This window comes from Pseudophryne corroboree, chromosome 1 (assembly GCF_028390025.1).
Source record: "Pseudophryne corroboree isolate aPseCor3 chromosome 1, aPseCor3.hap2, whole genome shotgun sequence".
Lineage (NCBI taxonomy): Eukaryota > Metazoa > Chordata > Amphibia > Anura > Myobatrachidae > Pseudophryne > Pseudophryne corroboree.
This window is the reverse complement of record NC_086444.1, coordinates 1,008,311,107-1,008,327,293: the sequence shown is the minus strand read 5'-3', so window position 1 is coordinate 1,008,327,293 and position 16,187 is coordinate 1,008,311,107. Positions and strand designations below refer to the sequence as shown.

General features: G+C 48.6%; 1 protein-coding gene across 2 annotated transcripts in view; it reads right to left on the bottom strand.

The window, feature by feature from the left end:
• The window catches only part of GALNT7 (polypeptide N-acetylgalactosaminyltransferase 7), a 364,753-nt gene that overhangs the window by 257,883 nt on the left and 90,683 nt on the right, over window positions 1–16,187 (bottom strand). For both annotated transcript variants that reach the window (XM_063920638.1, XM_063920637.1), the window contains exon 2: window positions 2,734–3,191. In XM_063920638.1, the coding sequence (XP_063776708.1) occupies window positions 2,734–3,191 (458 nt within the window). The remainder of the gene's footprint in view (window positions 1–2,733; window positions 3,192–16,187) is intronic.

Below are 16,187 nucleotides of genomic sequence, written 5' to 3'. Positions count from 1 at the left end.
AGAGCCTGGGAGCGATCCTTCCAGCTGAGCTGTGAGGGAAAATGGCGCCAGTGTGCTGAGGGAGATAGCCCCGCCCCTTTTTCGGCGGACTTTCTCACGCTTTTTTATGGATCTCTGGCAGGGGTATTTTTCACATATATAGCCTCTAGGACTATATATTGTGATTTTTTTGTTAATATTGCTGCTCAGGGGGCGCGCGCCCCCCCCCCCCCCCCCCAGCGCCCTGCACCCATCAGTGACCGGAGTGTGAGGTGTGCATGAGGAGCAATGGCGCACAGCTGCAGTGCTGTGCGCTACCTTGTTGAAGACCGAAGTCTTCTGCCGCCGATTTTCAGGACCATCTTCTTGCTTCTGGCTCTGTAAGGGGGACGGCGGCGCGGCTCCGGACGATCGAGGTCGGGTCCTGTGTTCGATCCCTCTGGAGCTAATGGTGTCCAGTAGCCTAAGAAGCCCAAGCTAGCTGCAAGCAGGTAGGTTCGCTTCTTCTCCCCTTAGTCCCTCGTAGCAGTGAGTCTGTTGCCAGCAGATCTCACTGAAAATAAAAAACCTAAAATATACTTTCTTTTCTAGGAGCTCAGGAGAGCCCCTAGTGTGCATCCAGCTCAGCCGGGCACAAGATTCTAACTGAGGTCTGGAGGAGGGTCATAGAGGGAGGAGCCAGTGCACACCAGCTAGACCTAAAGCTTTCTTTTAGTTGTGCCCAGTCTCCTGCGGAGCCGCTATTCCCCATGGTCCTTACGGAGTCCCAGCATCCACTTAGGACGTCAGAGAAATAAAGTATAGCAATATATTAAAGAAAAAAATACAATAAATGGGGAGAGTGACCAGGTTGGGAGTGTAAACATTTAGGGCAGGATGTAATGGCGTCCGAGTTCGGCCGACGTGCAGAATCCCGGCCAAACTCGGACGTGTTTTTTTTAAAAGGGCAATCACTTGCCATGTCCGATTTTGGACAGAAACCAGCATGCCGGCCAAACTCAGGCGCCATTACATTCTGCCCTTATGTTTAAAAGGCAATAAGAGCAGTGAATACTTATTCCCACAACGATAAGCCAGAAGTAAGATGGGAATTAAAATGTATGAATTCACTGTTAAATATACTTAAAGTATGTAAAGGACCACTGGAACCAAAAATGGAGAACGCTTTGTTAAATAGCAGAAAACAGCTTGGCAGGAAGTAATTATAAGGCTATGTAGTTGGATCATTTATAAAAACAAGTCTGCAGCAAATAAAACTGAGCAAAGTAGGAACGATTCAAAAATTTTAAGCACACTTACCGCAGCGTAAATAGACCCCTCCCTGCAGCCTAACCCTAACCCTCCCCGGTGGTGGATAAACCTAACCCCGCCCCTTCCCGCAGCTTAACCACAACCCTCCCTTCCCGTGGCCTACACCTAACCCCCCCTCCCCCCACAGCCTAACCCTAACCCTCCCCAGGGGTGCCTAAACCTAACACCTCCTTCCCACAGTCTAACCCTCCCCGGTGGTGGCTAAACTTAAACCCCCCCTTTCCCGCAGCCTAATCCTAACCCCCCTTCTTGCAGCCTAACCATAACCCTCCCTTCCTGCAGCATACACCTAACCCCCCCTCCCCCCCACAGCATAGCCCTAACCCTCCCCGGGGGGTGCCTAAACCTAACCCCCCCCCCCGACAGCATAAACCTAACCTCCCCTTCCTGCAGCCTAACCGTAACCCTCCCCATTCAGCCTAAACCTGACCTCTCCCCCTCCCGTGGCTTGCCTCTCCAGCGGCCGGCAGTCACTCGTTCAGGATCCCAGCTGTTGGGATGCCGGCGCGGGGATTATGATCTCATTCGGGGTGCCAGTGCCAGCATTCCGAGCAGTGTCAGGATGCCGGCGTCAGTTACATTTTACATGAATTGTGATCACTTGTGGAAAAGCACAGTGCATTTAAAGCTAACTGCTCTTACTGACCCAAAGCGCTCTTTGACATGCTAAATAAAAGGGATTCCTATGAAACCGCATCTGACATGACTGCTTTGAACTCTTTCCACAAATGCTGCACGGAACGGAACGTTTAAAAAGTTTCATGCAGATTGGCACCAATGAAACCTATAGCTTTCTAGACATTATCTTGAAAGACATGACAATGCTGCTTCATCAGCCATAGACCACAAGTTGGTAGCTTTATCCAGAGTACAAAGTAAAACTCCATGAAAGAAAATAAACTGGTTTATTAATATAACTGAGAACAAATATGTGCAGCACGGCCGATGTAATGGTTAGCATTACTGCCTCACAGCAGTCATGGGTTAATTTTCCACTATGGCCCCAACTGTGTGGAGTTTGTATATTTTCCCGTGCTTGCATGGGTTTCCTCCCACAATCCCCCCAAAAAATACTAGTAGGCTAACTGGCGCCAAACAAAATGAACCCTAGTGTGTATGTGTGTGCGTGTACATGTGGTACAGAATATAGATTGTAAGCTCCACTTGGGCAGGGACTGATGCGACTGGCCAAATATTCTTTCTGTAAAGTGCTGCAGAATATGTATGCGCTATATAAATAACTAGTAATAATGTGTGTGTACACTACTAAACTAATAAGGAGGTGGACAAAATATTACTTTCTTTAGCTGTGATTACACTTCCAGATAGTGAAAATTTAGGTTGCAAGCTCTTTTGGAAAGAGAAATGTTATTTATTTATTTATTTATTTGTGTGTGTGACTACCCTGAAGATTGGAGACTGATAGAAAATTAATATACTTACTCTTCATGACGCAGGTCATTAATTGTTCGATCTAATGAGATCATGTCACTGGCAACCATGTTAAATCCAAATTCTTTAATGCTGGCCTGGACAGATTCCTTGTAGTCAGAACCCAAAATAAATGGCTTTCCTTCCTCTCCCGGGCCTCCGACCACACCTTGAGGCTCTGGTTCTTTGGGTTCAAAATTTCCCAGGACTCCAGAACGAACCACTGGTTCTGGATACACATGTTTCTGAGGTTTAAAAGTAAGAAACTCTCGTTGCACAACGTTCTTCTGATTATTAGCCTTCCCATCCAAACGATCTTGCTCATTTTGGACCTTATTTTTCCTGCGGATAGACTCGAGGTCTACCTCTACACCCTCAACATGGGGCCAAACAACCACTGGTTGGAATTCATTTTTGGGAACAATGTTATTTTCTAATTTACCAGGCTGAAGGAGATTTGCATTTTCTTCCTATTGGAAAAAAATAAAATAAAGAGCATATATAAAAAACAAGTTCCAATATATAATAATTTACAACACATTGCAATCACAAAATCATCAGCTAAGACATTGCCTTTTACAAACTAGATCACAATCTACTTGCTAATTTGGCACTGCATTAACAGGAGGTCAAATATAAGTCAGTGGTGCTGTTTCCTCCAATGTGTTATACAATTTAAGAACGCAGCACAATTAATTTGCCATGCATTAACATGAGTGACAAACTGACCATACAGGTAAATATATGCATCTGAAAAGCAAATGTATATACATTAATGAAATGCATCGAAAGTATATTATCTCTGTAAATGTGCCACCAAGCCCTTAATTTCTGGAAATGTGGGCTTAGGGGCTAAGTCAGGTACGGAATTATTGTGTTCGCCCCGCGAGTGCATGCGCAACAGAAATTGCGAACGCCTCTTCCTGTCAATAAGACAGAGGCATTCGCGGGGCGAGGAGGAGGGGGCAACGCTCCGTTTCCTAGGCAGAGACGGAGCGTTGTGGGGGCATGGCCTGTAAATGGGGGGGGAGGGCGTGCCGGCATGAGCGGGGGCGTGATCGCGGTGGCTGCATGACGTCACTCGCAGCCGCCGCAATCGGGTACATGGTGGCAGGCCTCCTGCGGGTGAAGCTAAGCTGCGCCAGCAGGAGGCATCCCTAATTTCTGCTAACAAGCAGAAATTGCGATGTGTTCTAATTAGCAGAATTTGCAATCCTTACTGAATTAGCCCCTTAATCTGTATTTTTTTGCCTTGTTTGCACCAGTGAAAGGCCTAGTATTGTCTAACCAGGGACATGCAGTCAGGGGAGTCAGGGGAGGCAGTGCCGCCTCTGTCATTAATGATTAAAATAATGTAAAGAAGATATTTATGACACATATTCTGTGTCATAACTATCTGCTTTAGCCTTTATATTATTTTAATTTTTTTTACGTGTGAAAAAACGGTCTGTAATGGCACTGCTGTCAGTGCCTCCCGCTATCAATATGAAATGGCCGGAAGCTGGGGGGGGGCTAAGCTTTGGGCAGTGAAAGCCCATTAAAAAAAATCAGCAGAAGCGGCACTTACTATAAGTGCCTCTTTGACAGGAGGCGTGCTTTCAGCCTAAATGAAAGCACACCCCTGTCACTACCACCGATGTCATTGGCCAGTCGCGAATTAAGGGGCTGGAGGAAGGGGGGACAAGACACAAAGCGTGTAGTTTTTCATACACATCATCTACATGTGCAGCCGCCTATTAGCTCCCCGCCCTCCCATCCCGTGGTAATGAAGTCCAGCCAGAGGCAGAGGGGAGAAAGGAGCCGCCACCGCAATACCCTTTCCACTCGGCTAAGCCCGCTCTCCACCCCTCCCCACCCCACACACACACACGGACGGCGCACGGACTCCTCATCTGCCTAGTGTGAGGCAGCAAGAGCAGAGACGCGAGATCGCGGCCAGGACCGGGAGCTACATGTGAGGTGGGCGCACGGACTGCTCGTCTGCCTGGTGTGAGGCAGCAAGAGCAAAGGAGAGTCGCTTTTAAACAGGAGGGAGAGATCGCGGCCGGAGCCGGGAGCTACAGGTGAGATGTCATTCCCGCTGAACTGCGCGCTCCTTCCCAGCACTGCTCCCATCCTGCCCAACACCCCACCAACTCAGCACCGTTACTCCCATCCTGCCCCACATCACTACTCCCATCCTGGCCCCCTGCTACGCACCACTACTCCCATCCTACCCCCCTGCTACGCACCACTACTCCCATCCTGCCCCCCCTGCTACGCACCACTACTCCCATCCTGCCCCCCTGCTCCGCACCACTACTCCCATTCCTACCCCCCTGCTACGCACCACTACTCCCATCCTGCCCCCCTGGGTATCCGTTCACATGGTCGACCATGTTATGGTCGACAGTCATTAGGTCGACCACTATTGGTCGACATTGACATGGTCGACATTGACACATGGTTTACACATGAAAGGTCGACACATGAAAAGGTCGACATGAATTTTTTAACTTTTTTTTCTTTTGGGGAACTTTTCCATACTTTACGATCAACATGGACTACGATTGGAACGGTAAAGTGTGCCGAGCGAAGCGGTAGCGGAGCGAAGGCACCATGCCCGAAGCATGGCGAGTGAAGCGAGCCATGCGAGGGGACGCGGTGCACTAATTGGGGTTCCCAGTCACTTTACGCAAAAAACGACACCAAAAAAAGTAAAAAAACTCATGTCGACCTTTTCATAGGTCGACCTTTCATGTGTCGACTATTTTCATGTGTCGACCATGTGTCCATGTCGACCATGTCAATGTCGACCAATAGTGGTCGACCTAATGACTGTCGACCATAACATGGTCGACCATTCATACCTGAACCGCCCCCCTGCTACTCACCACTACTCCCATCCTACCCCCCTGCTACGCACCACTACTCCCATCCTACCCCCCTGCGATGCACCACTACTCCCATCCTGCCCCCCTGCTACGCACCACTACTCCCATCCTGCCCCCGCTATGCACCACTACTCCCATCCTACCCCCCTGCTACGCACCACTACTCCCCTCCTACCCCCCTGCTATGCACCACTTCTCCCATCCTGCCCCCCCTGGTACGCACCTCTACTCCCATCCTGCCCCCCTGCTATGCTCCTCTACTCCCATCCTACCCGCTGCTCCACACTACTCCTCCGCCTCAGTGTACCTTGCGATGTGACCTGATGACGTCACACAACGCAAACGGCCGCCCACCTGTCCGTGTTCTCCTGCTGGGCCCACCAACTCCACTGATGAGGCTGAGAGACAGTGAAGGGCGGGCGACTGAGAGGCACAGACAGAAGGGTGGGAGCCTCAGAGGCACAGAGTGAAGTGGGGAGAATGAGAGACAAAGTGAGGGGTATTGCAAGAGATTCAGATGGGAGATGATGGTGTGGCTGAGAGACAACGCAGGGAGGAGATGAAGGTGTGGCTGAGAGACGACGCAGGGAGGAGTTGATGGTGTGGCTGAGAGACGACGCAGGGAGGAGATGATGGTGTGGCTGGGAGACGACGCAGGGAGGAGATGATGGTGTGGCTGAGAGATGCAGGGAAGGGGTAATGGTGTGGGGTAGGGGGTAGGAGGTGACACAAGTCTGGTTGAACCAATGTTGTATGATGATCACATTGGTTATATTCCTACACAAACAGGCATCTTCCGGATCATGTGATCTCCTACATAAATAGTGATTACCGACTGAAGACGCTGTCTGCCCAGGAAGGATACATTTCTTCAGAGGTTCCCCGTTATGAGAAGTCACCATATAGGTAAGGTGCATATTGAATAGAAAAGAATGCCAATAAGTGGTGCTAGACACGCCTGATAGGTGTTACTAGACATGCCCAGTAGGTAGGTGGTACTAGACACGCCTCTACGACGGTGCACCCCCTAATAAAATGTGCTGTGCACGCCTATGTGCGGTGGGGACTGCGGCGGGGGAGAGTGGCGGGTACTTTAGTTTGTAATGGGCTGAGCTCACCCATGCTTTATCAGGGACCCAAGGCTCAGGGCTGTACTCCTTATGTTGTATTCTATACTGCTGGTAGAGTGGGACAGTAATGTGCTCTCCCTGGCGTCACCCTCTTCCTGTCACCATCTCACTGTCACCGACTGCTGGTACCCTCTCACTGTCACCCTCTCCCTGATGTCACCCTCTCGACATCACCCACAGCTGGCACTGACTGCTGTCACCCTCTCCCCGTCAACCACAGCTGGCCCCGACTGCTGTCACTCTCTCCCTGCCACCCTCTCCCCGTCATCACCCTCTCTCCGTTACCCACAGCTGGCACAGACTGCTCTACCCTCTCACTGTCACCCCCTACCTGGCGTCAACCTCTCCTTGTCACCCTCTCTCCGTTGCCCACAGCTGGCACCGACTGCTGTCAACCTCTACCCTGCGTCACCCTCTCTCAGTCACCCACAGCTGGCACCAACTGCAGTCACCATCTCCCCCTCTTCCTGTCACCAACTCCCTGGCATCAACCTCTTCCTGTCACCCTCTCCCTGTGACCCACAGCTGGCACAGACTGCTGTCACCCTCTCCCTGTGACCCTATTGCTGTCACCAGCTCCCTGGCGTCACCCACTGCTGTCACCCTCTCCCTGTTACAAACTGCTGTCATCCTTTCCCTGGAGTCACCCACTGCTATCACCCTCTCACTGGCAACACCCTCTCCCTGTCAACCTCTCCCTAGCATCACCCACTGCTTCTTCCTGGAATCGCCCACTGCCTTTCTTTGTCTCCCACTGACCCAGGGACAGCAGTGGTAGCAGGCATTGGCTTTGGTGCGGTGGCGGGCATCGGCGGGACACAGCAGACATTATGGCTGCAGTGCCTCACCAGCCACTGAGCTCACCGCACGCCACTGTGTCTAACCCCATTAGTAGTACCTCACTTTGTATACAGAATAACACAGCAAAAGGCATACTTTCAGATGCAGGAGGCTCAACTTTACTTCAAAGCAGAGAAGCTAAAATACTGAAATATATACACATATGACTAAAGCAGCGCACATCTCAGCATCAGTAATATATATATGCTCCTAGTTTATGGCAACTCGTCTGCTGCTCTGGTAGCAAGGTTTGTTATGCGACAACTGTGCTTTTTAATTTTACAAATCGCCCATATGGGTGAGATCGCCTCCTGAGTATGTGCAGAGCGTAGCCCCATTATTACAAAGCTAAAAACTTTCTCCACAGAATTTTTAGAGATGATTGAAAAACACTCAGAAGAGTGTAGTGGTAAAAGGGGACACTGATTGGCAAAGCACACAGGGCCTGGTTCAGGACTGAAGCATTCATGGCAAGTTCTTATGATTGGTAATTTGCACATGTGCAGTAACGGCCCTGCGTTGTCGGATGCAGTATGGATGCAGACATCAAGTGAGTCTGCAGCTGTTCGGGCGTGGGAGGCGGTAGCGATGGCCGCCTAGAGTGCCAAGACCAGGGTCTTCATCTTCCGGCGGAGATTTCCTGGCCTCAGGGATGGAGCTGCGGCGGCCAGTCTGCGTGACCTCAGGGCTCACTCAGCCGGCCGATGGTGTAGCAAGTGATCCAATGCAGCATCCTCGGATGCAGCAGGGGATCACGCATGCAGCAAGAGGCATCTACTTATACAATATGCTCCTGCTGCATAAACATATCTGAGCACCGCTGCTGCTTCCAAGTAAGCAGTGATGCACAATCCAACCACATCTGAATCAGGCCCCTCTATTAGTTGCAGCCCAGCAAATGTACATGTAGTGCAGGACTGTACATTACAGCTTTCTGTATGTAGTGTCTTACACCATGCTCCAAAGGCCAAATTGCACACAGAACAGCAGTTTGATAATCCAAGCGTGATGAACAGCGATTTTATCTCCATTAAATGACACAGAGAATGATTTTGTTCTTTCCTTGTAAGAAGTTAATAATTTTTGCAGACAGTTAGCGGCGTGCTGATCATGTTACATTGTGGAGGTTGTAGTTCAGCAATAGGCGAGAAGTCACAAGTTGTTTGAGCTTTCTATCACTATACCATCTCACTGTGCCAGTGTTTGCGCTGCCACATCAGGAAAAGCCTATTCATGCTGTACAGAAAATGTTGCCAAAGATACTGAGGTGCAAGAAGATTCTAATCTGAATGGCAGTAGCTAAACTGCACAAAGGTATCCAAGCACTTGGAAGCATTGTTTGTGCACTCTGAGCTGCCTGTACAACCGGGTGTCTCTAGTGTTGCTGTAGAAGTCATTTAAATTCTGATACATATTGGCTACCTGCCATGGAATTAGTAGAGACGTTCGCGGCTTTGTTTGTATAGTAACAATAATTGCAATGCAAGCATGAAGCGTGTGTTTTTCATGTGCATCCTGATTTCAAGGTTAGTGGTCTATAGGGAACACTGCACTTATTTGGACATTTATAACCAGGACATGAGTAGAGATATTGACATAGTCTCCTGATATATTATTTTCATAATATAGGAAACAAATCTGCTTTATATACAAAACCATTTTACATTTCAAGCAATGGTTAGGGCCTTCTTTCCACACCTGATGGATAAGGTAATATGTATAAAAATATCTTCACATAAATATGTTAATGCATACACACAGTGGATGCTTGGATAAATATGCGCAATACTCAGAGATCCATGCGCTGCAGTAAATGTAATGAATACTGTGCCAATGATGTTACAGCCTCAAGCTTTCATATTGCTCCTTATGGTCATAAATGTACCAACGTCTGGTATAGCTGTAATTACAGTGATATTAGTACCAGTTACGCCGAACATTGAGCATCCACCCCTTTCTTAAATTATCTGTCCCAGCAAATATTGGACTACCGGAGGGATAGAAATACCACTCATGTTTCATGAGATACCTATTAACTACTATACTACATACAAGACAATTTAAGCTGGGTCCACACTGGAGAGATTTTGTTCCAAAATGCAGTTTCGGAACGACATATCGCTTACGTTGCTCAATGTGTACGCAGGATTGCAAGCTACCACAAACGCTTGCGGCAGTCGCTAGGTTCAATGTGTTGCACATTAGACCTATCAATACTGCTAGCGTCCTTGTTTATGCTAATGAAGGATGGAACATGATTGTTCAGACCCTCATTAACATCGCTGCAGTGTGTATGGGCAATCTGGATTGACGGGCATTTGTTCCAATGTCAGAACAAATCCCCTTCATCCCAGTGTGTACCCAGCTTAAATTGTATATGGTTAGAAAAAATTCAAATCACATCGCTATCTGTAATATCTTGTTTTGTTTTTGTAGATATCTTTATAATTTAACTTTTATAATTTAACAACATTAATAAAAAATATTTTTCCCCTAATTAAAAATATATGTATAGAAACCATAAAATGGAGTTGAAATAATAGAGAAATTCTCTAAGATCACCTGAGAAATTAATAACGAGTAATCCTGTAAAACACAAGTCTCACTAAATCTGTGATGAAAGGCACATTAAGCATTGAAGTCGGCTAAAGCACTATGATCAATACCGCTCGGGCACGTTACATGCACCTTTGTAGCAACAGCATAGTAAGACGTGTGAATTTGCCATTGGAGATTAGTAGGAGCATGGCACAAGCTAATAGTGGAGGACCGACCCTAGCACAGAATATGTTTGCTCTCTGTTTGAGGGACAGGTCTCTGTGTGGAATTATACTAGGCTGGTAAGCATGCAGTAAAACACACCCAACTGTGCAATCATAGGGAAATGTTTGAACAGCTTGAGTATAGTTAAGCACAAAGCAATTGATCTGAGGACATTCAAGAGGAGATGAACAAAGTGCAATTATTGCCAGATAGTTGCAGGTCTCTGAAGTGTGCTCTTTACTCATAGAAAGTCAGTCATTAAAAAAACACTTGATTCTGCTGTGGCCTTGATTAATATTAGCCAAGCGTACACTGACTGGAATACATATAGCGAATATGCCAAACCTGCAGTACACCAGGGGACTCTACATTTATCATTTATGCAGCTGATAAAGACACACACTTGTACAGTACCCCTTTCAGACTAGCAGCAAAATCCCGGGTTATTGCACGTGAACGCACAGCAACTCAAAATTGTGCTCAGTCTGACCCAGTCCAAAAAAAAAATAAGAATTCACTCACCGGTAATTCTATTTCTCGTAGTCCGTAGTGGATGCTGGGAACTCCGTAAGGACCATGGGGAATAGCGGGCTCCGAAGGAGGCTGGGCACTCTAGAAAGATTTCAGACTACCTGGTGTGCACTGGCTCCTCCCACTATGACCCTCCTCCAAGCCTCAGTTAGGATACTGTGCCCGGACGAGCGTACACAATAAGGAAGGATTTTGAATCCCGGGTAAGACTCATACCAGCCACACCAATCACACCGTACAACTCGTGATATGAAACCCAGTTAACAGTATGAAACAACTGAGCCTCTCAACAGATGGCTCAACAATAACCCGATTTAGTTAACAATAACTATGTACAAGTATTGCAGATAAACCGCACTTGGGATGGGCGCCCAGCATCCACTACGGACTACGAGAAATAGAATTACCGGTGAGTAAATTCTTATTTTCTCTGACGTCCTAGTGGATGCTGGGAACTCCGTAAGGACCATGGGGATTATACCAAAGCTCCCAAACGGGCGGGAGAGTGCGGATGACTCTGCAACACCGAATGAGAGAACTCCAGGTCCTCCTCAGCCAGGGTATCAAATTTATAGAATTTTGCAAACGTGTTTGCCCCCGACCAAGTAGCAGCTCGGCAAAGTTGTAAAGCCGAGACCCCTCGGGCAGCCGCCCAAGATGAGCCCACCTTCCTTGTGGAATGGGCATTGACAGATTTTGGCTGTGGCAGGCCTGCCACAGAATGTGCAAGTTGAATTGTACTACAAATCCAACGAGCAATAGTCTGCTTAGAAGCAGGAGCACCCAGCTTGTTGGGTGCATATAGGATAAACAGCGAGTCAGATTTTCTGACTCCAGCCGTCCTGGAAACATATATTTTCAGGGCCCTGACCACGTCTAACAACTTGGAGTCCTCCAAGTCCCTAGTGGCCGCAGGCACCACAATAGGCTGGTTCAAATGAAACGCTGACACCACCTTAGGGAGAAACTGGGGACGAGTCCTCAATTCTGCCCTATCCATATGGAAAATCAGATAGCGGCTTTTATAAGACAAAGCCGCCAATTCTGATACTCGCCTGGCAGAAGCCAAGGCCAATAACATGACCACCTTCCACGTGAGATATTTCAGATCCACGGTTTTTAGTGGTTCAAACCAATGTGATTTTAAGAAACTCAACACCACGTTGAGATCCCAAGGTGCCACAGGAGGCACATATGGGGGCTGAATATGCAGCACTCCCTTTACAAATGTCTGAACTTCAGGTACTGAAGCTAGTTCTTTCTGAAAGAAAATCGATAGAGCCGAGATCTGTACCTTAATGGAACCCAGTTTTAGGCCCATATTCACTCCTGCTTGCAGGAAATGCAGAAATCGACCTAGTTGAAATTCCTCAGTTGGGGCCTTTTCGGCCTCACACCATGCAACATATTTCCGCCATATGCGGTGATAATGATTTGCTGTAACCTCTTTCCTGGCTTTAATAAGCATAGGAATGACTTCCTCCGGAATGCCCTTTTCTTTCAGGATCCGGCGTTCAACCGCCATGCCGTCAAACGCAGCCGCGGTAAGTCTTGGAACAGACAGGGCCCCTGCTGTAGCAGGTCTTGTCTTAGCGGCAGAGGCCACGGGTCCTCTGAGATCATCTCTTGAAGTTCCGGGTACCATGTTCTTCTTGGCCAATCCGGAACCACGAGAATTGTGTTTACTCCTCGCTTTCTTATTATTCTCAATACCTTTGGTATGAGAGGCAGCGGAGGGAACACAAACTGACTGGTACACCCACAGTGTCACCAGAGCGTCCACAGCTATCGCTTGAGGGTCTCTTGACCTGGCGCAATACCTCTCTAGTTTTTTGTTTAGGCGGGACGCCATCATGTCCACCTGTGGACGACCCCACTGATGTACAATCATTTGGAAGACTTCTGGATGAAGTCCCCACTCTCCCGGGTGGAGGTCGTGTCTGCTGAGGAAGTCTGCTTCCCAGTTGTCCACTCCCGGAATGAACACTGCTGACAGTGCTAGTACATGATTTTCCGCCCATCGGAGAATTCTTGTGGCTTCTGTCATTGCCATCCTGCTTCTTGTGCCGCCCTGTCGATTCACATGGGCGACTGCCGTGATGTTGTCTGACTGGATCAGCACCGGCTGGTGTAGGAGCAGGGATTTTGCTTGACTTAGGGCATTGTAGATGGCCCTTAGTTCCAGAATATTTATGTGAAGGGAAGTCTCCTGACTTGTCCATAGTCCTTGGAAGTTTCTTCCCTTTGTGACTGCCCCCCAGCCTCGCAGGCTGGCATCCGTGGTCACCAGGACCCAGTCCTGAATGCCGAATCTGCGACCCTCCAGAAGATGAGCACTCTGCAGCCACCACAGAAGAGACACCCTGGTTCTTGCAGACAGGGTTATCAAGCGATGCATCTGAAGATGCGATCCGGACCACTTGTCCAACAGGTCCCACTGAAAGATTCTGGCATGGAACCTGCCGAATGGAATTGCTTCGTAAGAAGCTACCATCTTTCCCAAGACCCGCGTGCAGTGATGCACAGATACCTGTTTTGGTTTCAGGAGGTCTCTGACTAGAGAAGACAACTCCCTGGCTTTCTCCTCCGGGAGAAACACTTTTTTCTGGACTGTGTCCGGAATCATCCCCAGGAACAGTAGACGTGTCGTCGGGACCAGCTGTGACTTTGGGATATTCAGAATCCAGCCGTGCTGGTTCAGCACTTCCTGAGATAGTGCTACTCCCACCAACAACTGTTCTTTGGACCGTGCCTTTATTAGGAGATCGTCCAAGTACGGGATAATTAAAACTCCCTTTCTTCGAAGGAGTATCATCATTTCCGCCATAACCTTGGTAAATACCCTTGGTGCCGTGGAGAGTCCAAACGGCAGCGTCTGGAATTGGTAATGGCAATCCTGTACCACAAATCTGAGGTACTCCTGGTGAGGATGGTAAATGGGGACATGCAGGTAAGCATCCTTGATGTCCAGGGAAACCATGTAATCCCCCTCGTCCAGGCTTGCAATAACCGCCCTGAGCGATTCCATCTTGAACTTGAATTTTTTTATGTACATGTTCAAGGATTTCAAATTTAAAATGGGTCTCACCGAACCGTCCGGCTTCGGTACCACAAATAGTGTGGAATAGTAACCCCGGCCTTGTTGAAGTAGGGGTACCTTGATTATCACCTGCTGGGAATACAGCTTGTGAATTGCCGCTAGCACCGCCTCCCTGTCTGAGGGAGCAATCGGCAAGGCAGATTTTAGGAACCGGTGGGGTGGAGCCGCCTCGAATTCCAGCATGCATCCCTGAGATACTACTTGAAGGATCCAGGGATCCACCTGTGAGCGAGCCCACTGATCGCTGAAATTTCTGAGGCGGGCCCCCACCGTACCTGGCTCCACCTGTGGAGCCCCACCGTCATGCGGCGGACTTGGAAGAGGAAGCGGGGGAGGACTTTTGTTCCTGGGAACCTGCTGTCTGTTGCAGCCTTTTTCCCCTACCTCTGCCTCTAGACAGAAAAGACCCTCCTTTTCCACGCTTGCTTTTCTGGGTCCGAAAGGACTGAACCTGATAAAATGGCGCCTTCTTAGGCTGTGAGGGAACATGGGGTAAAAATGCTGACTTCCCAGACGTTGCTGTGGAAACTAGGTCGGAGAGACCATCCCCAAATAATTCCTCCCCTTTATAAGGCAAAACTTCCATGTGCCTCTTGGAATCTGCATCTCCCGTCCACTGACGAGTCCATAAGCATCTCCTAGCAGAGATAGACAATGCACTTACTTTAGATGCCAGCCGGCAAATTTCCCTCTGTGCATCTCTCATATATAAGACTGAATCTTTTATATGGTCAATCGTTAGCAGAATAGTGTCTCTGTCTAGTGTGTCAATATTTTCTGACAGTTTTTCTGACCATGCAGCGGCAGCACTGCACATCCAAGCTGACGCAATAGCTGGTCTAAGTATAATGCCTGAGTGTGTGTATAGAGACTTCAGGATTGCCTCCTGCTTTCTATCAGCAGGCTCCTTAAGGGCGGCCGTATCCTGAGAGGGTAGTGCCACCTTTTTTGACAAACGTGTGAGCGCTTTATCCACCCTAGGTGGTGTTTCCCAACGTGACCTATCCTCTGGCGGGAAAGGGAACGCCATTAGTACCTTCTTAGGAATTACAAATTTTTTATCAGGGAAAAGCCACGCTTCTTCACACACTTCATTTAGTTCATCTGATGGGGGAAAAACTACGGGTAGTTTTTTCTCCCCAAACATAATACCCTTTTTTGTGGTACCTGGATGTAAATCAGAAATGTTTAACACCTCTTTCATTGCCTCAATCATGCAGTGAATGGCCCTGACAGGCATTAGGTTTGGCTCATCGTCGTCGACACTGTTATCAGTATCCGTGTCGACATCCGTGTCTGCAAACTGAGGTAGCGGGCGTTTTAGAGCCCCTGACGACCCCTGAGGCACCTGGACAGGCACGAGCTGAGATCCCGGCTGTCCCACATTTGGCATGTCGTCAAATTTCTTATGTAAAGAATCTATACGTGCACTCATTTCTTTCCATAAGTTCATCCACTTGGGTGTCTGCCCCACAGGGGGTGACGTCCCTTCAAAATGCATCTGCTCCGCCTCCACCTCATTATCCTCATCAAACATGTCGACACAGCCGTACCGACACACCCCACACACACAGGGAATGCTCAACAGAGGACAGGACCCACAAAAAGCTCTTTGGGGGGACAGAGTGAGAGTATGCCAGCACACACCAGAGCGCTATATATATACAGGGACTAACTGAGTTATGTCCCTAATAGCTGCTTTTCATATAATATATATGTATATATACTGCCAAATTTAATGCCCCCCCTCTCTTTTCCCTCTTACTGTTACTGTATATTGCAGGGAAGAGCCAGGGAGCTTCCTTCCAGCCGAGCTGTGAGGGAAAAATGGCGCCAGTGTGCTGAGGAGATAGGCTCCGCCCCTTTTTCGCGGCCTATTCTCCCGCTTTTTATGGAATTCTGGCAGGGGTATTTACCTCATATATAGCCTCTGGGGTTATATATTGAGGTATTTTAGCCAGCCAAGGTGTTATTATTGCTGCCTCAGGGCGCCCCCCCCAGCGCCCTGCACCCTCAGTGACCGGAGTGTGAAGTGTGAGAGGAGCAATGGCGCACAGCTGCAGTGCTGTGCGCTACCTTGGTGAAGACAGAGTCTTCATGCCGCCGATTTTCCGGACCATCTTCTTGCTTCTGGCTCTGTAAGGGGGACGGCGGCGCGGCTCCGGGACCGAACACCAAGGACTGGGCCTGCGGTCGATCCCTCTGGAGCTAATGGTGTCCAGTAGCCTA